The sequence below is a fragment of the Gorilla gorilla genome, chromosome 20 (genome assembly GCF_029281585.2).
Source record: "Gorilla gorilla gorilla isolate KB3781 chromosome 20, NHGRI_mGorGor1-v2.1_pri, whole genome shotgun sequence".
Taxonomy (NCBI): Eukaryota; Metazoa; Chordata; class Mammalia; order Primates; family Hominidae; genus Gorilla; species Gorilla gorilla.
This window is the reverse complement of record NC_073244.2, coordinates 13,459,480-13,483,264: the sequence shown is the minus strand read 5'-3', so window position 1 is coordinate 13,483,264 and position 23,785 is coordinate 13,459,480. Positions and strand designations below refer to the sequence as shown.

The 23,785-nt window shown below is 58.9% G+C and overlaps 1 protein-coding gene across 5 annotated transcripts; it reads right to left on the bottom strand.

Annotated features, from left to right (window-relative positions):
• Window positions 1-502: 502 nt before the first annotated feature.
• Window positions 503-23,605, bottom strand: CAMSAP3 (calmodulin regulated spectrin associated protein family member 3). 5 transcript variants are annotated; one of them, XM_031004195.3, is made up of 19 exons: window positions 23,304-23,605; window positions 13,303-13,556; window positions 12,391-12,513; window positions 12,213-12,308; window positions 11,975-12,007; window positions 10,921-10,968; window positions 10,525-10,663; window positions 8,176-8,315; window positions 7,998-8,091; window positions 7,860-7,914; window positions 7,623-7,696; window positions 7,209-7,278; window positions 5,635-7,057; window positions 3,452-3,591; window positions 3,055-3,356; window positions 2,141-2,240; window positions 1,361-1,473; window positions 1,138-1,256; window positions 503-1,055 (listed from the first exon to the last, which is right to left on the bottom strand). In XM_031004195.3, exons 1-19 carry the CDS (start codon window positions 23,449-23,451, stop codon window positions 750-752), a joined length of 3,777 nt encoding a protein of 1,258 aa, XP_030860055.1. In that variant the 5' UTR covers window positions 23,452-23,605; the 3' UTR covers window positions 503-749. The 5 variants fall into 5 exon arrangements, with proteins under 5 accessions (XP_030860055.1, XP_030860052.1, XP_030860054.1 ...); XM_031004192.3 differs by having other exon boundaries at window positions 5,635-7,108; window positions 23,304-23,604; XM_031004194.2 differs by lacking the exon at window positions 10,921-10,968 and having other exon boundaries at window positions 5,635-7,108; window positions 23,304-23,603.
• Between the last annotated feature and the right edge of the window lie 180 nt (window positions 23,606-23,785).

The window sequence follows — 23,785 nt, the reverse complement described above, 5'->3', positions numbered from 1 at the left end:
GTGTAGAACTGGGCGGCAGCTGGGAAGCCAGTGCCAGCCTGGGTTGCAGGGCAGGCCTTGCATCTGAGACACCCAGGCAATGCCAGGGGGCAACTGGATTGTCAAACACAGATCTCAGAGAAACCTGGAATCGCTGGCCCAGAGGTAGATGCCAGGCCTAGAAACACCAGGCTGGCCAGGGGAGACAAGATCAAGTTAGAAGTTGGCCCCATGCCAAACGCTGGTTAGGGCCAGTAACAACAGCCACACAGACCAGGAGAATCCAGCAAGTGGGGGTGGCCAAGGCCACAGGAAGGGCCAGTCGGACACCTCGAGCCCGAGAGATCAGTTCAGAGGCAGCTTCGAAACAGCCCTGGCTGGGGGCTGGGAGTGCCCTGGCTGAAGCTGCATTAGGGGATTATGGGGGTTGAAGACAGGAGTTGGTTTGAGAAAGAACAGGAGACTAAAAACACAGCCAGGGAGTGTGGGACCCCGGCCAGCCTCGGAGGGGACAAGGTTCAACTTCTCTTTAAATTATTTTATTCAAGAAGTGGGGAAGGACAGACAAGGGGACTGAGCTGAGCCCTGAGTCCCTGAACCTCCCAGCTCAGCCCCCACAGCAGGACTGGACTCAAAGTCAGAGGGTGGAGACTCCAGCCCCACCCAGACACGGTTGGGGACAGACAGGACCCAGGAATACCGACTGACTGTCCTCCAGGGGATGGCGGCCGCAGCACACAGGGCCCGGCCCGTGGACCGCCTGGGTGGGGCTATTTGGGGGTGCCGCCGCCCTTCTTGGGAGTGGTGGGTTTCTTGCCCTGCCAGAGGTGTCCCTGGATGGTGAAGGCATCGACGCTCATGGACATGGTCTTGGCAGGGATCTGGGTGAAGCGCTTGCGGTCCGAGTTGTACTTGTAGATGCCTTCCACCATGGCGGGCGTGACGGTCCGAGGCCCGTACCCTGCCAGCCGCGACAGCTCCTCTGTCTCCCCCGACAGGGTGTAGAGCGCCCGGAACTGGCAGCTCGAGTCGCGAAAGAGGATCAGGAAGTGGTTGGCCTTGCTTTTCTCAATTTCCTGGGCAGGAGTGCTGGAAATGGTCAGCTGGCCAAGTCAGGCCGCCCACCAGCCCCCAACTCCCACGTGTGGGCAGGCTCACCTCCAGAATGCGATTCTTCTGCGGTTCGTTCACCTTGCCCGCCAGGCAGCAGTGTGATAGGGCATTGTGGATGATGAACTTGTTGGACTTGGCGCTGGGTTCCTTGTACAGCCGTGGACCTAGAGGGTGAGGCAGGGGGAGGGGGTGGGGGACAGCAGGAATGAGCAGGGGCCATGGAGGAGGGTGCCTGTTGCTCCTCACATCACCCAGAGCCCCTGCTTACCTGTGTACTCGGGCACTGACGCTGGGGAGGAGGCATTGCTGCCATTTTCCCAGTCCCGTTCGCGGCTTCCAGGCAGGCGGCTTGGGGACATGAGACCTGACGGGGAGGGAGCCCTGCAGTGGGAGAAGGATGGGATGGAGGTGGGGTCAGAGATGGGAAGCTTCCCGATGTGCAGAGGGGCCAAGGAAAAGAAGGGCCACGGCTGGGCATCGTGGCTCATGCCTGTAATCCCAGCACTTTGGGAGGCCAAAGCGGGCAGATCACTTGAGGTCGGGAGTTCGAGGCCAGCCTGGCCAACACGGTGAAACACCGTCTCTACAGGCACGGGTAACCCCAGCTACTCAGGAGGCTGAGGCATGAGAATCGCTTGCACCCAGGGGGCGGAGGTTGCCGTGAGCCAAGATTGCGCCACTGCACTCCAGCCTGGGCGACACAGCGAGACTCCCTCTCAAAAAAACAAAAAGAAAAAAGGCGGGCCACACACTGCAGAGGAGGCGGTATACACTGCACACCCTCCCAAGTCCATGCAGTGCCCCACGCTGTCCTCCTCCCGCAGGAACACCTGGCACTCAGGTGCACTGAGGCACACGCTTGAGTCCTGTCTGCCAGGTACAGACTATCCCCCATGCACACGTGCCCACACGCGTCCCTCCATCTCTTCATGGTGTATCCATACACTCGAGCCATACCGCCCTCTAGGTTCACCCAGATGCCCACACACCTCCCAGGCTCTGGGAGGCCACCCGGCACACGAACCCCACCTGTGCGGGCTAAACTCACCGAGACGTGGGCCTCTTCACCCCGAGGTTATTGTGGGCCTCGTTGGCCACAGTGGACAGTGACAGGGTGGACTGGGAATAGATTTTGCTCAGCCGAGAGCCTGGGGACAGAGAGTGCAGGTCAGTGCCCACCAGAAGCCCCTGCCCTCCACAACACCCGGTCCAGCAGGCTGTGGGGGGGACACAGGAGGAGTCAGTCCTGCCCAAGACCCCTCGGCCCTCTGCAGCACCCCTATGGGGCGGCCCCTCTATGAGGGAGGATGCTTTGCCCAGCAGGCAAGTGGGGAGCAGCACTGGGTCAGCCCCTACTGGCAACGCCTCACCCCAAACATACTCTCAAAGGTTCCTATCAGTGAAGCCACAGAAGAAAGACCCCTCATCCCACTGCACCCCACATCCCTACGGAAGTCTTTTTTTTTTTTTTTTTTTTTTTTTTGTCTTATTTCTGAGACGGAGTCTCGCTCTGTTGCCCAGGCTGGAGTACAGTGGTGCAATCTTGGCTCACCGCAACCTCCACCTCCCAGGCTCAAGCGATTCTCCTGCCTCAGTCTCCCAAGTAGCTGGGACTACAGGCATGCCACCATGCCCGGCTAATTTTTGTATTTTTAATAGAGATGGGGTTTCACCATGTTGGCCAGGCTGGTCTCGAACTCCTGACCTCAGGTGATCCGCCCACCTCAGCCTCCCAAAGTGCTGGGATTACAGGCGTGAGCCACCGCGCCCAGCCCCCTATGGAAGTCTTTACCCAAGAGACAGTGTCCAACCCCACCTGAGGCCCCCTGTCACCCCACATACCCGCCCCCTCCCGGCACCCCTGCTTACATCTCCCTCCCCCTCCCCCCTTACCCATGGGGGCCTCACCCAGTGAGCCCCGGAAAGGGCACTGGGCAGGCCCCGTCCCCCAAGGGTCCTCACCCAGCAGGCCGCGGGCTGGGCTTCGTGCCAGGGCCGAGTCGTCACAGCAACCCGAGCGAGGCCGGGTGGCCCTCCGCCCGCCCCGACCGGGACCCCCGGACCCCGCAGCCCGGGGCCGCAGCACCTTATCGAGGTCGTCCATCAGCTTCAGCTGGGCCCGGCGCTCGTACTCCTGCCGCGTGAAGTCCCCCTTCCGGGGGCCCACCTCCTCCTCGGCTGGAGCCCGGGCAGCAGGGGCTGGAGTCGCCATCGGGACTGCAGACACAGGCGGGGCTGGGCCCGGGGCCTCCTCTTGGGCCAGCCTGCAGATCACAGGGAATCGGCATCAGAACCGCTCACGGGGTCCGCGGTGGCAGACAGGCCAAGGAGCGGGCGTCCCGGGCAGGCCCGGCCTCACCTCGCGGCCTCCTCCCTCCGCTGTTCCTTCTCCACCTCCTGCCACTGCTTGCGCCGCCGCGCCTCCTCCGCTCGCCGCTGCTGCCGCTCCAGCAGGCTGGCCCGCTTTTGGGCCATCTCGTCCTCAGGCTTGTCTTCATCCTGGGGACAGATGCCGAGTCCAGCCAGCCACCCCCTCCCTCAACATGGCTGGAGGCCCATCTTCCGTCCACCCAGCCTGCCCGCCACCCACCTGTGCTTTTGTTTTCATCATTGTTCTAAATGCACTTAGTTGGTGCCTACTGTATGCACAGCCCCACACTAAGTACTGGGACACAACAGGGATGGGATACACTGGGTGCCGCTCACACACACAGTGCTTAACCCAACGGGGAAGACAAAGGCAGCAGACAGCAGTGAGTGCCAGCAAAAGCTCGTGTTGGGCACAGACACTCTATACTGCGGGAGGACCCCGGCCTGGCCTGGAGACACCCAGGAAGGCTTCCCGGAGGAAGTACCCTGTAGAATGATCAGGATTTAACTAGGTAGGCGTACAGGGGTACAGAGCAGAGCATTCCAGGCAGAGGGGACAGCTAGTGCCGAGGCCCTGAGGCTGGAGCAAACCTACTGGGGGGCACGGAAGTACAAGGGGGCCAGTGTGGCTGGGACACAGAGCTGAAGACAGTGGCACAGGACTAAGTCAGAAGTGAACAGAGGCCAGGCGCGGTGGCTCACACCTGTAATCCCAGCAGTTTGGGAGGCCAAGGCAGGTGGATCACTTGAGGTCAGGGGTTCGAGACCAGCCTGAAGAAACCCTGTCTCTACTAAAAATGCAAAAATTAGCTGGACATGGTGGCATGCTCTTGTAGTCCCAGCTACTTGGGAGGCTGAGACAAGAGAATCACTTAAACCCAGGAGGTGGAGGTTGCAGTGAACCAAGATCATGCCACTGCACTCCAGCCTGGGCCACAGAGCGAGACTCTGTCTCAAAAAACAAAAAACAAAAGAAAACAAAAAAAAATGAAAAAGAAGTCCTCCCCAGGGCTTTGGGCTGTGCTCACTTTTTTTTTTTTTTTTTTTGAGACGGAGTCTCGCTCTGTTGCCCAGGCTGGAGTGCAGTGGCGCGATCTAGGCCCACTGCAAGCTCCACCTCCTGGGTTCACGCCATTGTCCTGCCTCAGCCTTCTGAGTAGCGGGGACTACATGCGCCCGCCACCACGCCAGCTAATTTTTTGTATTTTTAGTACTGAGATGGAGTTTCACCATGTTAGCCAGGATGGTCTCGATCTCCTGACCTCGTAATCCGCCCGCCTTGGCCTCCCAAAGTGCTGGGATTACAGGCATGAGCCACTGCGCCCGGCCACCCTGGGGAGGACTTTCATTCTAAAAGCAAGGGTAAGGGGAGCAGTCAAAATCCCCAACCACTCAGTGGAAAATGGCCCGGGATGGAGGCGGGCAGCAGAGGCCAGTCAGAAGGTGACCCTAGGTGTCCAGGTGAGACACGGTGGTGGCCCCGGCTGGGAAAGCCATGGGAATGGAGAGACAGTGGACACAGGGCAGGGCCAGGAAAGGGGGCGGTGGGAGCGTGCTGGGGGCCAGGGGGTGAAGCAGAGGATGAGCAAGGAGGTGCGCTGAAGATCCTGGTCCTGTCCATCTATCTGTCCATCACCCACCCACCCATGCAACCAGCCATTCATCCATCTTGTCTATCCATGACTCCTCCCTGTTTCTCCACCCCTCCCCACATCTATCTATCCCCCTTGTCCGGCCACCCATACCTTGTTTGGGAGGGACATGACTGGGTCAGCCCCCACTGGAAACCCCTCACCCCCAAACATACCCGAGGGCCTCACTCATTAAGCCACAGGGGGAGGACCTCTCACCCCACTGCACCCCCACAGCCCCTTGTGGAAGTCCTTACCCAACAGACAGGGTCAAATCCCATCTGAGGCCCCTGTCACCCCACATACCTGCCCCCCACCGTGCAAATGTCCCTTTCCCCCCTCTCCCACCCATGGAGGCCTTACCCAGCCACTCACACCTCTTCTGTCCACTCATACTTGGCTCCCCATCCATCCCCCACCCGCCCACCCATCCTTCAGTAAAGCCCTATTCATCCAACAGTGGGTCTGTCCACCTCCCCCCCGCCCTCACCCGCCCCCGCCCCAGGCCCAGGCCCCTCCAGCCACCTGCTCGGGGACTCACCTTGTAGAAGAACCCCAGCCCCACGCGGGGCTCCCCCTCCGAAGACGCCTCCTCCTCCAAGGAATCCTCAGCACCAGCGGGGCTCCCGTCTCCCTCGTCCTCGGCGGCGGGATCTGCCAGGCTGCCCAGCGGGATCTCGATGAGGCCCGGCCGGGCGGCTGGCTCCTCGGGGGGCGTCTCCTCCGCCAGGAGGATGGAAGAGCGCGTCTGCACGGGCACCTGGCTCGGCGAGAACTTGCGCAGGTGGGGGAGGCTGTCTACGTCGTGGGGTGGCGTGAGCACCCTGGTCAAGGGTGCCAACCGCAGCTCCGCCGGCCGCGTGTGTTTCGGGCTGCGGGGTGACTGGCTGGGCCCGGGCCCAGGGCTGCGCCGGGTGGCCGGGACCCGCCGGGCGGGGCTGGGGGATGCAGCTTTGGGCCCCGTCGTGGGGCCAGGGATGACCCACGCAGCAGGTGGTGGGGCGGATCCGGGGGCCTCGGGCGGGGCCAGGAGCCGCTGCTGCTGGTCCGTGAGCCTCTGCATGTCCCGCTGCAGCGAGCTCAAGGCGGCACTCAGCTTGCTGACCGCTCGATTGTATTCCCCCAGCCCCTCGGGGGGCACCGGGCCCAGGTCTGGCGAGAAGGTCACTGCCTTGGGCCGTGAGGTTGGCTCACCCTGGCCCTCGCCTGCGGGCCGCTCCCCACCAGGGACTGGACCTGAATCGGCCTCCGCCTCTGCTTCCGCCTCCCCAGAGGCCTCCCGCGGCTGCACCTGCAGGAAGGCGCTTTTGCCCAGCCGCTGGCGGTGCTTGGCGAATATGGCCTCAATCCGTCGCTTCTGAGCCTCGATGGCTCTGCGTTTCTCCTCCAGCCGGGCGCCGAGCTCACTCATCTCCGAGCTCAGGGCCTCCGGCGGGGCCGGAGTGGACGTGGGGGACCCCGCTCCGGCCTCAGCCTCTGCCTTCACCAGCTGTTTCTTGCGTTCTGCAAAGCTGGTCATTTTCACCTCGGAGTTGGTGGCTGCTGGGGACGAAGCCACCGCCTTCGGGGACCCCTCGGATGGGGCTGGCGGTTTCGATGCCTCCCCCACCAGACAGGGAGATGGTTTCGAGGGGGTCTCGGGGTGTGGCATGTACACTGGTGCTTTGGTGGGCCTGTCGGACAGTGGTTTGGAGGTCCCCTCGGGCAGGTAGGGGGAGGCCAGGGATGGCTTGGAGGGCCCCTCAGGGGAGTGGAGGTAGAAGCTGCCGTCGGCCGCCCCATCTGGGAGGAGCCGGGGCTCGGCACTGTGGATGATCTGCAGAGCTTCCTCGATGGTGGGCAGGTCACCAGGCTCCGGGGGTGGCTGGGTGGGGGTCCTGGCCGGCGCGGGACGCGGGGGGCCCAGGCTGTCCGAGCTCACAGAGCGGAGGAGCACAGGGTCTCCCATGACGACATCCACGTCGCTGTCCAGGCCAAAGGGGGTGCTGAATGACACAGCCTGGGAGAGGGGACGGCTGGGCGGCCGGAGGGAGGGGTCAGCCCCTGGGACCAGCCTCGGCCCCAACCCGCCCTAGCCTGCTCCACCCCCTACCCTGGCCTGTGAGGTCCACTCACCTGAGCTGCCGGTTCCAGGCCTTGCCCAGGGCCTCCATATGGGACATGGACGGGGAAGACTTCAGGGAGCCTGGGGGAGGCGATGAGTGGTCAGTATGGGGACCCTGGGAACCCTGAGTGGGGTCAGCCAGCATCTGGGGACAACCTCTGCAAGGTCATTGGGTGAGTCACTGATGGCTCATTATGTAGTCTAGTGAGACCAGAGGTTTCCAGAAACAGCCGAGGCCATTTACTGTCACTACGGGGTACTGTGGGGCCACTGGGGAGGCCATTCTGGGGGTCACCTTGGGATGCCCAAGGGGGATCTGTTGGAGAGGCTACTGGAAGGCTGACGAGGAGACAACATGAGGCCCACTGGGGCAGTCTGTGAGTGGGGGGGTCCCCCGTGACAGAAGCCACCTACCCCCTCCTCACCTGTGGATCCTCGGAGTGGGGACTGGGGGCCACCAGATGACAGAAGCGGGTGGCGGAAGGTGAAGACAGGAGAACTGTATGGAGAGATGTACTTCAGCCTCAGGACCCCCACCTCCTCCTCCGCCTCTCCCCGGGGGGAGACAATAGCAACACTCAGCTGCGTCCCAGTGCTCAGCAGGGCACACATGGAGCCCCACACCCACAATGCCAGAGACTCGCCCAGTGTGGGGAGCGTACCTACTGCCGCTGTTGTTCTGAGGTGGGGAGGCCTCAGTGCCCCGGGGGGAGGCAGCTGCCGTACAGAGAAGAGGGTCAGGCGGGGGTTTGCCTCTCCCACCCACCCCCGACCCGGCCCCCAGGCCCCCAAGGCCTCACCATGACCATCGGGCAAGTCCTTCACTTGCACAAAGTCGGGCTTGAGCACCTCAAAACACACGAACAACTCGGCCAGCAGCACCACCAAGTTGACCTGAAGGTGGGAGGCCGGGTCAGCAGATGGGACCCCTGGCCCCAGATGCCCGCCTCGGCCCAAGAGGCCCCAGGATGGCCTTACCTTGAGTGGCGGTGGGACGTACAGCAAGTCCTCAAGGGACAGGGGGCAGCCACGAGGAAGGCGAGAGGCACAGAAATCCTGCACGAGCTGGAGGTTGTACAGGCTGTCCGCCACAGACATGGGGTCCTTCAAGCACACCTCTGTGGGGACAGGAGGAGTGGGTCCCCGACTCTATGAGGAGGAGGACGGGGCCCCAGGGAAGCCAGGGACCAGCAGCCCCCCACACATGGAAGACCTCCTATGAGCCCAGCTTCTGCCAGGTGCCCTTCGAGAGGTGAATTCTATTTTTTTTTTTTTTTTTTTTGAGATGGAGTCTCGCTCTGTCACCCAGGCTGTAGTGCAGTGGCGCAATCTCGGCTCACTGCAACCTCTGCCTCCCGGGTTCAAGTGATTCTCCTGCCTCAGCCTCCCGAGTAGCTGGGATTACAGGAGTGTGCCACAACACCAGGCTAATTTTTTGTGGTTTTAGTAGAGATGGGGTTTCACCGTGTTAGCCAGGATGGTCTCGATCTCCTGACTTCATGATCCGCCTGCCTCGGCCACCCAAAGTGCTGGGATTACAGGTGTGAGCCACTGTACCCGGCCGAGGTGAATTATATGATAGACCATCCTTAGGCCAGGGGTCCTTAACCCCCGGGGCGTGGCCTGTTAGGAACTGAACCGTACAGCAGGTGAGCTGCAGTGAGTGTATTTACAGCCGCTCCCCGTCACTTGCAGGACCACCCGAGCCCCGCTTCCATCAGATCAGCGGTGGCATTCGATTCTCATAGTAGCGCAAATCCTATTGTGAACCTGGCGTGTGAGGGATCTAGGTTGCACCCTCCTTATGAAAATCAAATGCCTGATGATCTGTCACTGTCTCTCATCACCCCCAGCTGGGACCATCTAGTTGCAGGAACAAGCTCAGGGCTCCCACTGATTCCCCATGATGATGAGCTGTAGAATTATTTCATTCTATATTACAACGTATTAGATATAAAGTACATAATAAAGATTAACGTGCTTGAATTATCCCAAGATCACCTCCCTGCCTCCATCCGTGGAAAAATTGTCTTCCACAAAACCGGTCCCTGGAGCCAAAAAGTTGGCGACTACTGCCTTAGGCCTTTGCATCTTTCTAGAACACTCTCCCCCAAGACCTCAGCTCAAAAAGCTTTTCCGGGCCAGGTGTGGTGGCTCACACCTGTAATCTTAGCACTTGGGGAGGCTGAGGCGGGAGGATGTTTGAGCCCAGGGGTTCAAGACCAGCCTGGGCAACATAGCAAGACCCCATCTCTAGTTTATACTTTCTTTTTTATTTTGAGATGGAGTCTCGCTCTGTTGCCCAGGCTGGAGTGCAATGGCGTGGTCTTGACTCACTGCAACCTCCACTTCCTGGGTTCAAGCGATTCTCCTGCCTCAGCCTCCTGTATAGCTGGGATTACAGGCGCCCACCACCACACCTGGCTAATTTCTGTATTTTTAGTAGAGACGGTTTCACCATCCTGGCCAGGCTGGTCTTGAACTCATGACCTCGTGATCCACCCGCCTCGGCCTCCCAAACTGCTGGGATTACAGGCATGAGCCACCACACCCAGCCCTATAATTTTTTTTTTTTAATAAAAAAGAATAAAAGTTTTTTTTAAAAAAAAGCTTTTTCTGACCACCCATTGCCTTTAGGAGTACCCAATATCCAAAAAGTACTTCTGGGCTGGGTGCAGTGGTTCACACTTGCAATCCCAGCACTTAGGGAGGCCAAGGTAGGCAGATCACTTGAGGTCAGGAATTCGACACCAGCCTGGCCAACACAGTGAAACCCGTCTCTACTAAAAATACAAAAATCAGCCAGGTGTGGTGGCGTGTGGCTGTAGTCCCAGCTACTCAGGAGGCTGAGGCAGGAGAATGGCTTGAACCTGGGAGGTGGAGGTTGCAGTGAGCCGAGATCATGCCATTACACTCCAGCCTGGGCAACAGAGCAAGACTCCCGTCTCAAAAAAAAAAAAAAAAAAAGTACTTCTGGATAAACTTAGTATCTTTCTCCCCCAGCTAGAGCCGTCTGTGAAGTGGGGAGTGTGTCTCTATTCTGGCTGGATCCCCAGTGCCTAAAACAAGGTCTGGCACACGCCATACGTTTCATCTGCTGCAGGAATGAATTCCTGGAAGCACAGAGAGGTTTATACACTTGTGTGAGGTCACACAGCTCATTGGGAAAGAGAGAGACACAAACTCAGGCCTGCCAGTTCCGGAAGCTGCCCTCATGACCACTGCATCGTTGCTGGTCTCGCGGACCTGGGGATGGAGGGTCTAGGGGCTGGGACTTAGGATGCCCAGCTCCCCGGCACAAGATCTGGTCCACATCCATTTACTCACCCTCAAGTCGAAGCAGCTGGGGACAATAGCAGTGGATGGTGGCGGCCAGCGCAGCCCCACTGGCCAGGTCCTGGAGGCTGGTCACCGTCGGGAAGCAGGGGGCACGTCGCGCCACCACACGGTCCTTGCGGTATCGGATCTGCAGATGGGAGCAAGGTCAGGTGAGTGGCCAGGCTGGCCCCCAAGGTCAGCGGTCATGCAGGCTGGGCAGGGAGGCCTGGGGTTTCCGCCATGAGGGGGCGGGAAGCTGGGGGTCCCAGAGACAGAGTTGGGGGACCAGCCTGGAGCAGGGGAGGGGCAGCAGCAAGAGGCAGAGGAGATGTCTTCGAGCAGCCAGGCCAGCAGCGGGGGCTGGGGACAGGGACTCCTGGGACCCCGGGGCGGGGGATACATTACCATGGGGGGTTTGCTCCCCGACTCCTTCAAACAGAAGGCAATTGCGTGCTGGGGGGGAGAGGAGCAGCCATCAGCAAGGGGGAGGGGTGCTGACCTGCTGGGCCCCCAAGCCCACCTTGTGGGGGAGGGGGTAGCCCTGACCCTGGTCCTGAGCCCCGGCCATCCAGCTCCCTGACTGCTCTGGCCGGCTTCGCGAACCCCAGCTCCTCCCAGCCCCAAGGGACCCCACAGAGTAGGAACCCCCTCTTATGCGGGGAATCCTCCTCCCACAAAAGACCCAGGCCCCCAGCTTGGGGAGAGGATGCAGAGGAAGCGGGTAGGCAGGAAGGGAACCTCCCAACCCAGGCCCCAGGGTGGGGGAAGGAGTGAGCAAAGGTGGGGACGCTAGCCAGCCCAAAACCTCCCCCACTTCCTCCTTGTTTATCTACTATGGGAGTAATTTATATGAAGCACAGAGAGGTTTAGATACTTCTGCAAGGTCACACAGCTCATTCAGGGAAGAGAGAAATTTCAACTTCCAGCTTCAGGGATGGGCCTCCTCCTCCTTTTCAAAGCTGGGATTTTTCTCTAGGGAAGCTGGGGGTCTCAGGAAGGTTATTCTATCTTCTTCTGCATTGGAGGGTCTTCCCCTTGGCCAGAGGGTGCCCTGCCTGCTAGGGTCAGGATCCACGTTTGTGATGGGCTGCAGTTCCCCCCTTCAGAAATTTATGTGGTCTCCCCACCTCGGCTAAGGGGGACAGGTTCAGGGGGTCCCACACTCTTCATTAATGGGAACGGGGACGGCTTGCCCTTCTGAATAACGGGAGGGGAAGTTCGTCCCCACCCATCAGTTCGCTGGGGGAGGGGTCCGCCCTCAGTTAATGGCCGAGATTCTACCCTTCTCTTGGTTCACAGAGGGGTTCTCCCTGTCTCCCAGGACTGGGGTCTAACCTCCTTTGCTCACAGCTTGGGGAGGTATGAGAGGGCGCGCAGACAGGCAGGCAGAAACAGACATACAGACAGACAGAGCTACAAGCAGGGCAGGCAGACGGGGCGGACAGACAGCCCCACTTACAGGAACCAGCTTCCAGTACCAGCGCGTAGGGCACTGAGGCCAGAGAGGCAGAGAGGAGGGCAGCGGGTACCGGCACAGGGGACGGGCAGGGCACAGAAAGATTGAGAGAGGGGGGAAGAAAGAGAGAGTGTGTCACCTCTAGCCCCCTCCCCACTTCAGGAGTGGCCGGGAAGCACAGCCCTGCCCTCCCAGATCTCCGGTCCCCCATCCTTCTGACGGTTCTATGCCCTGGCCTCACCGAGGGCTGCGCCGGGGCCGCCCCGTCTGCAGGGGCTGCTGGAGAGGCTCGCTGGGCCGCTTCCTGCTCTGTCTTCTCCTGCAGCCGCCGGACGGTCTGGAGGGCAGGGAGGGGGTCAGTGGTCTGGCCACTGGACGATGCTGGTCCCCGAACCCACCCCAGGCCCAACCCCACCTACCGTGTCCACCCAGAAAAGCAGCTTGTGCTCCAAGCTGGTCAGGGCCAAGGGACCTGGCAGGGTCTTTGTCCACTCGAAGGCAAAGGCAGCCATGAGGGCATCAATGACAGCTAGGTGGGCTCCCTGTGGGGGCAAGCGCTAGAGGGTGAGACCTGAGAGCTGCAGGAGGCGCACCTCGGCCCCCAAGGGCCTGGGAAAAGGAAGAACCTGCAGATGGGAGGGACTTGACGGGGGGTGGGGCTTGAGAGGGCGGGGCCAGTGGTTCATGGGTGGGGCCTTAAGGGAAGGAACCAGAAATGGGGTCCTGGAAAAGCCATGCACGATGGGCGGGACTTTGAGGTCAGATGCTAGGCCTTAGGATAGGGTGGGCTGTGTACGCAAATCCTCAAGGGCCAGAGTAGCGCCTTTTTGGGGAGCTGGGTTTGATGGGAGGGGCCAGGCTTGATGGGAAGAGCTTGAGGGGAGGAGCCAGGGCTGGGGGGAAGAGCTAGGCTTAATGGACAGAGCTTGAGGGGAGGAGCCTGGACTGGTGGGAGGAGCTAGGTTTGATGGACAGAGCTCAACGGACGGAGCCAAGACCGATGGTAGGAGGAGCTAGGTTTGATGGACAGAGCTTAAGGGAAGGAGCCAAGACTGATAGGAGCTAGGCTTAATGGATAGCGCTTGAGGGGAGGAGCCAAACCTCGTGGGAGGAACTAGGCTTAATAGCGCTTGAGGGGAGGAGCCAGGCCTGGTGGGAGGAACCTGGGGGAGGAGCCAAGCCTAATGGGAGGAGCTAGGCTTAATCGACGAAGCTTGAAAGGAGCCAAGACTGATCGAGGGAACTTGGGAGGAGCCAGGACTGGCGGGAGGAGCTTGAGGGGAGGAGCTGAGCATGGTAGGCGTGGTCTAACAGGCAGTGGCGGGGCCTACCATGAGAATAGGCTGGTGCCTCAGGTCGGCCTCGCGCACCGGGCGCTCGGGCAAAGCAGGCACTGTGCCCCTCCGCGCCAGCAGGGTCAGCAGTGCGGAGGGGTTGGGGGGTGTTTCAAGCTGTGGCAGTGCCTGGCGCCAGGCTCTGCAGTAGAGCTCGGCTGAGAGCAGCAGCCGTGTCACCGGGGGCTTCACATGCTCCTGCGCGTACTGGTCGGTATAGAAGGGCTCCCACAGCTCCGGGGGCACGTGCTCTGTGGGGGCATAGAGGGGAAACACGGGGGTCAGGGTCACCAGATACAACACACACACACACACACACACACACACACACACACACACACACACACACACACCCCACATGGCCCGGATTAAGAGTGGGTCTGGACCAGGGAGGATGGCATTGGGAAAGGAGAAAGGGGATCTGGGCTGAGAGTGCAGATGTGCAGGAGTTTGCTGGAGGAAGGGGTGATGGTGTTGTAGGCAGAGGGGCCTGCAGATGCAAAGCCCAGGAGGTGGGAGAGAACACGGTGCCTCAGGGAGCTGATGGGCACTTAGAGTGGAAAGGAGGGGAGGCTACCCCCAATACCAGGCCAGCTGGACTGGCTCTTGTAGGTCCCAGGAAAGACAATAACATCGGCAATCCTAAGAGCCTTCCTGCTCTTGCCAATGTAGACTCACTGAGCCTTACATCAACGCTAGGAGGCAGCCAGGGCCCAATTGGCAACCCCCATGTTACAGAGGAGGAAACTGAGGCACAGAGAAGGAAAGTCCCTTGCCCCAGGCCAAATAACTCTTCAACACCAGGACTGGGGTTAGACCCAGCAAACTGGACGCCCTCTCTTAGCTTGCAGGCAGGGGGGATGAGTGGGGGGCACACAGGCGAGCAGGGGAGGTGGGCACACCACAGGCACATCGAGGGAGTTGCGTGATGTAAACCTGGTGATTGAAGGGAGGAGGCAAGAGACAGAGAGGGAGGTAGCCAGGACCGTGCTGGGTCTGAGGGAGAAGATGGAAGAGAGGGGTAATGACTGAGCTGGGGTGCAGGAGGAATGGGAGGTGAAGGGGTGAAATTGAATGTGAGGGGCTTTGAGGACATCCTTGAGGCAGATTATAAGAAAGGCTGGGGCTTAGAGAGATGGTGAGGTCACATCATAGAGACAGCCTGAGGTCCCTAAATAGGACAATGGGAAGAGGCGTGAGGAAGCCCCAGGTGGACAGTGGGCTGGGGGCAGAAATCCACGTAGGACCAACAGTGGAGAGGAGAAGGCCAGGAAGGCCTGGCAGGGTTCGGGGAAGAGGTGACTGAAATCAACAGCAGGGAATCTGTCCAGCTCTTGTTCTAATCTGCACAGCTTTTGTGGTTTTTTGGAGATAAGAGTCTCTCTGTCGCCCAGGCTGGAGGGCAGTGGTGCAATCTTGGCTCACTGCAACCTCTGCCTCCCGGGCTCGAATGATTCTCCTGCCTCAGCCTCCTGACTAGCTGGGATTACAGGTGCGATGCTGCCATACCCGGCTAATTTTTGTATGTTGCAGAAACAGGGTTATCACCATTTTGGCCAGGCTGGTCTTGAACTCCTGACCTCAAGCGATCTGCTCACCTCGGCCTCCCAAAGTGCTGGGATTACAGGCGTGAGCCACCACGCCCAGCCTGCACAGCCTTCTCTGTTTGTTTGAGTTTTTGCTGGAGTGCAGTGGCACGATCATGGCTCACTGCAACCTGAACTCTGGGCTCAAGGGATCCTCCCTGCCTCAGCCTCCTGAGTAGCTGGGACCGCAGGCACGTGCCACCACACCCAGCCAATTTTTAAATTTTTTTGTAAAGATGGAAGCCTCACGATGTTGCTCAGGCTGGTTTCAAATTTCCTGGCCTCAAGTGATCCACCTGCCTCGGCTTCCCAAAGTGCTGGGATTATAGGGGTAAGCCACTGTGCCCAGACTTGTTTTGTATATTGGGGTTCTGTGTGTGTGTTTGAAAGAACAGGGTGGGGGCCGGGTGCAGTGACTCACACCTGTAATCCCAGCATTTTGGGAAAACAAGGTAGGCAGATCTTTTAAGGTCAGGAGTTCAAGACCAGCCTTGTCAACATGGTGAAACCCCATCTCTACTAAAAATACAAAAATGAGCTGGGCATGGTGGCACACGCCTATAAACCCAGCTACTCGGGAAGCCAAGGCAGGAGAATCGCTTAAATCTGGGAGGCAGAGGTTGCAGCCAGCTGAGATTGCGCCACTGCACTCCAGCCTGGGTGATAGAGCAAGCCTCTGTCTTAAAAAAAAAAAAAAAGAAAGAAAGAAAAGAAAAGAAAAGAAAGAACAGGGTAAGGGGTTCTAGTGCTTCAGAACATATTTGAACGTGACTTCTCCACCTGTGAGGACCCAGGCACTCTTGGCTGCCTTCTGTCCCTCCCTGTCCTGGCTCCTTTCCCACCTTCTAAAACCACACTGGACCGTCCCACTTAACGCGCCACCCGCATGTAGACTTGGGCCTTCTTTCTGCCCCTCTCATCTTGGCTCCTTGAAAGAAGAGGTATTTCAGGCTCACTTCCTCCCTGCCCTCCCAGCCCCCCTCCACCTCTCCCACAATTTCCCTGAGCTCGCTGCTGCCCTCATGGCTTCCGATCTCCCCAAGGCCAGCAGGGACCTCCGAAGCATATCTGTGGGCCCGTATCTCGCCTGGGCTCTGTGCCCAGTGCCTCCTTCTTCCAGAAACCTTCCTCCCACAGGCGTCTCCTTGTAAATGGACATGCCCCACCCCCACCCCAGGCCACCCTACCCCGTGACGGCTTCCAGGGCCACCTGAAGACTGCAACAGCGGCTGCCATGGGCCCCACTGCGCCCTGGGCATCTCCCACAATTCTCAACATCTCACCCACACCTCCCCTCCTCCCTGCCCCCAAGGCAGTGAGAAATCACCCTCCCTCCCTTTCTTTACGCCCTCACCCCACATTTAATGCGTCCTTGGCTTTCAACTTCCTGATATCTCCCAAATCCAAACCCTCCTCTCTACCTCCCCAGCCCCGGCCTTGGGCACGTCTTGCTCCCACCAGCAAAATCACACGTGTTTCTTTCCTACAGGACTTTTCAGGGCCTTTAAGATGAAAAACAAGAAACAAAAAACACCAAAACCTTAAGCTAGGGCTACACTGACATTTATCAGACACTTATTATAGACCGATGTTCTTCTACCTTGGTTCATTGGTACTTGGGGCTGGAAAATTCTTTGTATTCAGGGGATGCTGTCCTGTCCTGTACACTGTAAGATGTTTAGCAAAATCTCTGGTCTGTATTTACTAGACGTCAGTAGTACGTTCCTCCCAAGTAATGACAACCACAAATGTCCCCAGACACTGCCAAATGTCAATTAAGTGTCAAAATCATCACCAGTTGAGAACCACTGCCTTATACGATAAACTTATTTTATTTTTCTTTCCTTTTTTTTTTGAGACAGTCTTGCTCTGTCACCCAGGCTGGAGTGCAGTGGTGCCATCTCGGCTCACTGCGACCTCTGCTTCCCAAGTTCAAGCCAGTCTCCTGCTTCAGCCTCCCAAGTAGCTGGGACTACAGGCGTGCACCACCATGCCCGGCTAATTTTTGTATTTTTAGTAGAGATGGGGTTTCACCACATTGACCAGGCTGGTCTCAAACCCTGACTTCAAGCGACCCACCCACCTTAGCCTCCCAAAGTGCTGGGATTACAGGCATGAGCCACCACACCTGGCCCCACTTTCTTTTTATTTTATTTATTCTTTTATTTTATTTTATTTTATTTTATTTTATTTTATTTTATTTTAGAGATGGGGTCTCACTATGTTGCTCAGGCTGGTCTTGAACTCCTGAGTTCAAGGGACCCTCCCACCTCGGCCTCCTGAGTAGCTGGGACTACAGGCATGTGCTACCACACCTGGCTAAAATGTTTACTGAGCATTATTTACAGCAGAACACTGCTGTCTGATAGAAATACAATGTGCCCAGACTGGCCAACATGGTGAAACCCCACTTCTACTAAAAATACAAAAATTAGCTGGGCGTGGTGGCGCATGTCTGTAATCCCAGCTACTCAGGAGGCTGAGGCATGAGAATCACTTGAACCCAGGAGGCGGAGGCTGTGGTGAGCCGAGACTGTGCCCCTGCACTCCAGCCTGGGCCACAGAGCAAGATGCTGTCTCAAAAAGAAAAAAAAAGAAATATAATGCATATAATGTGAGCCCACATGAGCCGTCAAGTTTCCTAGAAGCCACATTACATATGTAGAAACAATAAGAATTTAGTAATATATTTCATTGACCCAAGACATATCCCACTCTTATTTTAACATGTAATCAACATAAAAATATTATTCATAAGATATTTTACACTGGTTTTTGTTGTTTGTTTTTGGACCAAGTCTTTGGAACCCTGAGTATATTTTACATTTACAGTGCATCTTGGTTCAGATCAACCACATTTCAAGTGACTCAGTAGCCACATCTGGCTGGTGGCCACCATATTGAATAGCACAGGTCTACAACATAGCTAGGATGGATGGATCGATGGATAAATGGATGAATGGGTGGGTGGATGGATGGATGGATGAATGGGTAGATGGACGGACGGATAGATGGATGGGTAGATGGGTGGATGGGTGGATGGGTGGATAAGTGGATGGGTGGGTGGGTGGAAGGGTGGGAGGATGGGTGGGTGGGTGGATGGACGGGTGGATGGAAGGGTGGGTGGATGGGTGGGTGGATGGATGAGTGGATGAGTGGGTGGATGGATGAGTGGGTGGGTGGGTGGATGAGTTGGTGGGTGGGTGGATGAGTTGGTGGGTGGGTGGGAGGGTGGGAGAGTGGGTGAGTGGATGGATGAGTGGGTGGGTGGGTGGATGGATGAGTGGGTGGGTGGGTGGATGGATGAGTGGGTGGGTGGATGGATGAGTGGGTGGGTGGGTGGATGGATGAGTGGGTGGGTGGGTGGATGGATGAGTGGGTGGGTAGGTGGGTGGATGGATAGATGGGTGGGTGGGTGGATGGATGGATGGATGGGTAGATGGATGGGTGGGTGGATGGATGGATGGATGGGTAGATGGGTGGGTGGGTGGATGGGTGGATGGATGGGTGGGAGGGTGGGAGGGTGGGTGGGTGGATGGATGGATGGACGGGTGGATGGATGATTGGGCGGGTGGATGGATGAGTGGGTGGGTGGATGAGTGGGTGGGTGGATGGATGGGTGGGTGGATGAGTGGGTGGATGGATGAGTGCATGGTTGGATGGATGAGTGGGGTGGGTGGATGGATGAGTGTGTGGGTGGATGAGTGCGTGGGTGGATGGATGAGTGGGTGGGTGGACGAGTGGGTGGGTGGATGGATGGGTGGGTGGATGAGTGGGTGGATGGATGAGTGCATGGTTGGATGGATGAGTGTGTGGGTGGATGGATGAGTATGTGGGTGGATGAGTGCGTGGGTGGATGGATGAGTGGGTGGGTGGATGGATGAGTGGGGTGGGTGGGTGGATGAGTTGGTGGGTGGGTGGGAGGGTGGGAGAGTGGGTGGGTGGATGGATGAGTGGGTGGGTGGGTGGGTGGATGGATGAGTGGGTGGGTGGGTGGATGGATGAGTGGGTGGGTAGGTGGGTGGATGGATAGATGGGTGGGTGGGTGGATGGATGGATGGGTAGATGGGTGGGTGGGTGGATGGGTGGATAGGTGGATGGATGGGAGGGTGGGTGGGTGGATGGGTGGATGGATGGGTGGGAGGGTGGCAGGGTGGGTGGGTGGATGGATGGGTGGGTGGATGGATGGATGGACGGGTGGATGGATGATTGGGCGGGTGGATGGATGAGTGGGTGGGTGGATGAGTGGGTGGGTGGATGGATGGGTGGGTGGGTGAATGAGTTGGTGGGTGGGTGGATGGATGGGTGGGTGGATGAGTGGGTGGATGGATGAGTGCATGGTTGGATGGATGAGTGGGGTGGGTGGATGGATGAGTGTGTGGGTGGATGGATGAGTGTGTGGGTGGATGGATGAGTGTGTGGGTGGATGAGTGCGTGGGTGGATGGATGAGTGGGTGGGTGGATGGATGAGTGGGGTGGGTGGGTGGATGGATGGGTGGGGTGGGTGGGTGGATGGATGGGTGGGTGGATGGGTGGGTGGATGGATGAGTGGATGGATGGGTGGATAGGTGGATGGGTGGATAGGTGGATGGGTGGGTGGGAGGGTGGGAGAGTGGGTGGGTGGGTGGATGGATGAGTGTGGTGGGTAGGTGGGTGGATGGATGGATGGAAGAATGAATGGGTGGGTGGATGGATGGATGGATGGATGGGTGGATGGATGAGTGCATGGGTGGTTGGATGAGTGGGGTGGGTGGATGGATGGGTGGGGTGGGTGGGTGGGTGGATGGATGAGTGCGGTAGGTAGGTGGGTGGATGGATGGATGCATGAATGAATGGGTGGGTGGATGGATGGATGGATGAGTGAGTGGATGGATGGGTGGATGGATGAGTGGGGTGGGTGGATGGATGAGTGGGGTGGGTGGATGGATGAGTGGGGTGGGTGGATGGATGAGTGCGGTGGGTGGATGGATGAGTGGGGTGGGTGGGTGGATGGATGGATGAATGAATGGGTGGGTGGATGGATGGATGGATGGATGGATGAGTGGGTGGATGGATGGGTGGATGGATGGATGAGTGGGTGGATGGATGGGTGGATGGATGGATGAGTGGGTGGATGGATGGGTGGATGGATGAGTGGGGTGGGTGGATGATGAGTGGGGTGGGTGGGTGGATGGATGAGTGTGGTGGATGGATGGGTGGATGGATGAGTGCGTGGGTGGATGGATGAGTGGGGTGGGTGGATGATGAGTGGGGTGGGTGGGTGGATGGATGAGTGTGGTGGATAGGTGGGTGGGTGGATGGATGGATGAATGAATGGGTGGGTGGGTGGATGGATGAGTGGGTGGATGGATGGATGGAAGACTGATTAAGACAGGATCTCACTCTGTTGCCCAGGCTGGAGTGCAGTGGCATGATCATAGCTGACTGTACCCTGGAACTCCTGGGCTCAGGCAATCCTCCTGCCTCAGCCTCCTGAGTAGCTGGGACTACAAGCGCATGCCACCACACCCAACCATTTATTTATACCATGACCTTCCCTGCATCCAGTCATTTAATCCTTACAACACTTATTATTATACCCCTTGTACAGATGAGAAAACCAAGGCCTGGAGAGCTGAGATAACTTGTCCAGTATAAAAATGTCCAACATGAACTCGAATTTCCCTCACACATCACACATCTGTTCTGAAGGCATAAAGAACTGCATGGGGTGTTTTCCAAATGTGTTTAACATGGAACCCTTTTTTTTTTTTTGAGACAGAGTCTCTCTCTTTCACCCAGGCTGGAGTGCAGTGGTGCGATCTCGGCTCACTGCAACCTCCGCCTCACAGGTTCAACAATTCTCCTGCCTCAGCCTCCCAAGTAGCTGGGACTACAGGCGTGCGCCATCATGCCCGGCTAATTTTTGGATTTTTAGTAGAGACGGGAATTCACTGTGTTGGCCAGGCTTGGAACCCTTTCTTATCTAATCTCCGAGCTTGTGTTCCGCTTTTATTTCTGCACAGCCTTCTCACACCTGTGCCTTGGAGTTGCCAGAACTATCCCTTCCTCTGAGCCATCACTACTCCCACGGGGCCACTGCATACCTGATCTTGTCAGTTCCCAACACCGTCCGTGGCTCCCCAGTACCCTTGGATCCACAACCAGGGGCCTGAAGGGCCCTCCTCAGTCTGACCAGCCTCCCTTATCTCCCACCGCCACCCTGGGGACCTGCATCTTCTTCTCTGAGAACTCCCTGCTGGTCCACGCTCCGAGCCTTTGCCCACTGCCCACACATCTCTTCACCGTGTCAAACTTCCATGCATCCTTCCAGACTCAAATCTTTCCACCTGTGGGATCTCTTCCCTGCCTGGAAGATTTCAAGAATTTCCTTCCCCAGGCCCCGCTGGCCAGCTTCCCTATGATCTGGTTTCCTGCCCATCCCCCTCTGCCCCATATCTATCCCCTGCCATCATCTCCTCTACACCCTGAGCGCCCAGCCCAGCACCTGATAGGTATCATACCGTCAAGAGTCCCCAGAGCTCATGAATCTTGTAGAACTCTGCTCCCATTTCCTTCAGCCCTTCTCCTCTTTTCAGGGGAGTGGAACAGGGAACAGATTGAACTTGACCCTCACGGCAGAGGCAGCCACTGCCGTCTGTCACACAGCAGAGGGAGCTGGGTCAACAAGAACAGAACTGGGTGAGTCAGGGCACTGGGAGCTCACCAACACCCCTCATCAGAAGTTTGCTTTGCTTTCTTCAAAATGGGATAATTTCTACTCTGATTCCTGGCCAGGGGATAATGGATAACGTTAATATTATTCATCAAAATATACCACCGCCAATCACACCAGCAGCGAGCAACTGTTTCGCATGTATCGCGCGCCCCGTGCCACGTGAAGAATTCTGTGGTCACTACGGCCTTTACACCTCCCAGCAACCTTGCAAAGAGGTAATGGGGGTCTCCATCACTGGAGCAGTGCCCTACACATAGTAAGTGCCCCTGCCCCACAAACATTTGCAAAACGGATAAGTCTGTGAATGAACGCCTTCTGTTACAGAAGGGGAAACAGAAGCTCAGATAATTGGGATAATTCGCATTCTGGTGCAACTGGACTTCACATTCAATTCTGACTCTCCACGTTGAGTTCTCTACAGCCTGGTAACCTTGGAAGTGAGGAGCTGGGGCTGTCCTGGCTGTCCAATGCCCAATCTCTTTCTTCCTCAAGCAAATATCTGCAGGGAGGTAGACCCCAGAGTGGGAAATGCATGCATGGAACGGCGCAGACAGAGACTGTCTGGGAGAAAGAGGGACAGGCTGGGGCGGAACCAGGAGACGGACAGCTGTCACTGAGACCCACACCCAGAGCGGGTTGATCCGGGAAGGCCAGGGAGAGGGGGGATGGGCTGTGCCAACACCAGTGGGCAGAACCAGAGGGAGAAAAGGATGTACCCCCTACAGCTCCCCGCTGGAAAGCCCAGACCTTAATTAACCCCTGTCTTCTCCGGCCAGGCCCTGACTCCTAGCTCTGGCCTGGAGTTGTGAAGCTGCCCAAAGCCGAGACTGAGTGTTTCCAGGGCCTCTAATCCCGGGGACCCGGGATTACAGCATCCTCCCCATTAGGGTGGCTCGGGTTCTCAGGCAAGCGGGCCTGGGGGAGGGAGTGAAGGATCTGCTCTAATGGGAGAAGGCCCCGCAGCCGGGCAGCCGGGAGGAGGGGGGGGCCCAGGGGGGCCCACCCCAGGCGATCTTGTACTACCCATTTCCCTTCAGCTGGGCTCGCCAACCTCCCCAGTAAAATGGGGCCATAAGTCGCAGCTGCCAGGCGCTGGAGGGGGCTATGGAGGCGAAAGAGGGGGTTCCCAGAGCTCCCCGGTCGCCGCCCGCAGCGCGGCCAGGGCCGACGCGGGGTGTGTGTTGGGGCCTGGGGGTCGTGCGGTGGTGGAGACCGGAGCGCTTGAGACCCCCCAGCGAGGTCGGGGTCTGGGTCTCCAGGGTGTGTGGCGGGGGAAGAGACCGAGAGGAGATCCTCGCAGGGGCGTGATGTGTGTAAAAGAGAAGAAGGCGTGCAAGGGAAGGCCTTGGGGGTGCGGGAGGCGGGAACGAGAGGTCCGCACGGGGAGACCCCACCCGGCCCGCAGACCCCGCCCGGCTCACCTGGAGGCTTGGACGCCGGGGACCCCCGCGCGGAGCTGGGCCGCGGGCCCCACCCCCACCGCGCTCCCGCAGCCGGCGGGGCAAAGTCCACCGCCCGGGCCGAGCAGGAAGCTCGGAGGCCCCGGCGCGGCAGGGGCCCGAGCCCGGGGACCCCCGGCGGCCGGCGCTATTGTTCCCACGGCCCCCTGCCTTCCCGGCCCGGCGCCCCGCCCCCCCCCGCACCTGCCGCGCCCGGCCCGCCGCCCCCCACCCCGGTCCCCCGAGCCCCGGTACCTGCGCCCCCGAACGCGGCCCGCAGCACCCACGCCAGGCTGGCCGCCGCCTTGGCCCGCGAGAAATCGTACTGGTCCAGCGACTTGATCTCGGGCACTAGAAAGGTCCTCCGCAGCGGCCCGGGCCCGGGGGGCGCCGCCTCCACCATGGCGGCGCCGGGGCTGCGGGCGCCGGGTCCGCGCTCGGACGGGGCTGGGCTGGGCTGCGCCGCGCTCGCGCCCCAGCCGGGCCCGCTGCTGCTACAGCCGCCGCCGCCGCCGCCGCCGCCGCCGCCGCTGCTGAGCCAGGTGCGGCCGCTTGCGCTGGCGTCGCTGCGTCGGGCCCGCCCCGGGGAGGAGCCCAGGTGCGCCCCGCCCCCGAACCCGGACCCGGACCCTGGCGCGCCCCTGCGCCCCGCCCGGGCCCCTCACTGCAGGGTGCACGGAGCAGCAGGGGCGGGGCGGAGGGGGGCGGCCTGGACTGCGGCGATGGTGGAGGGAGCT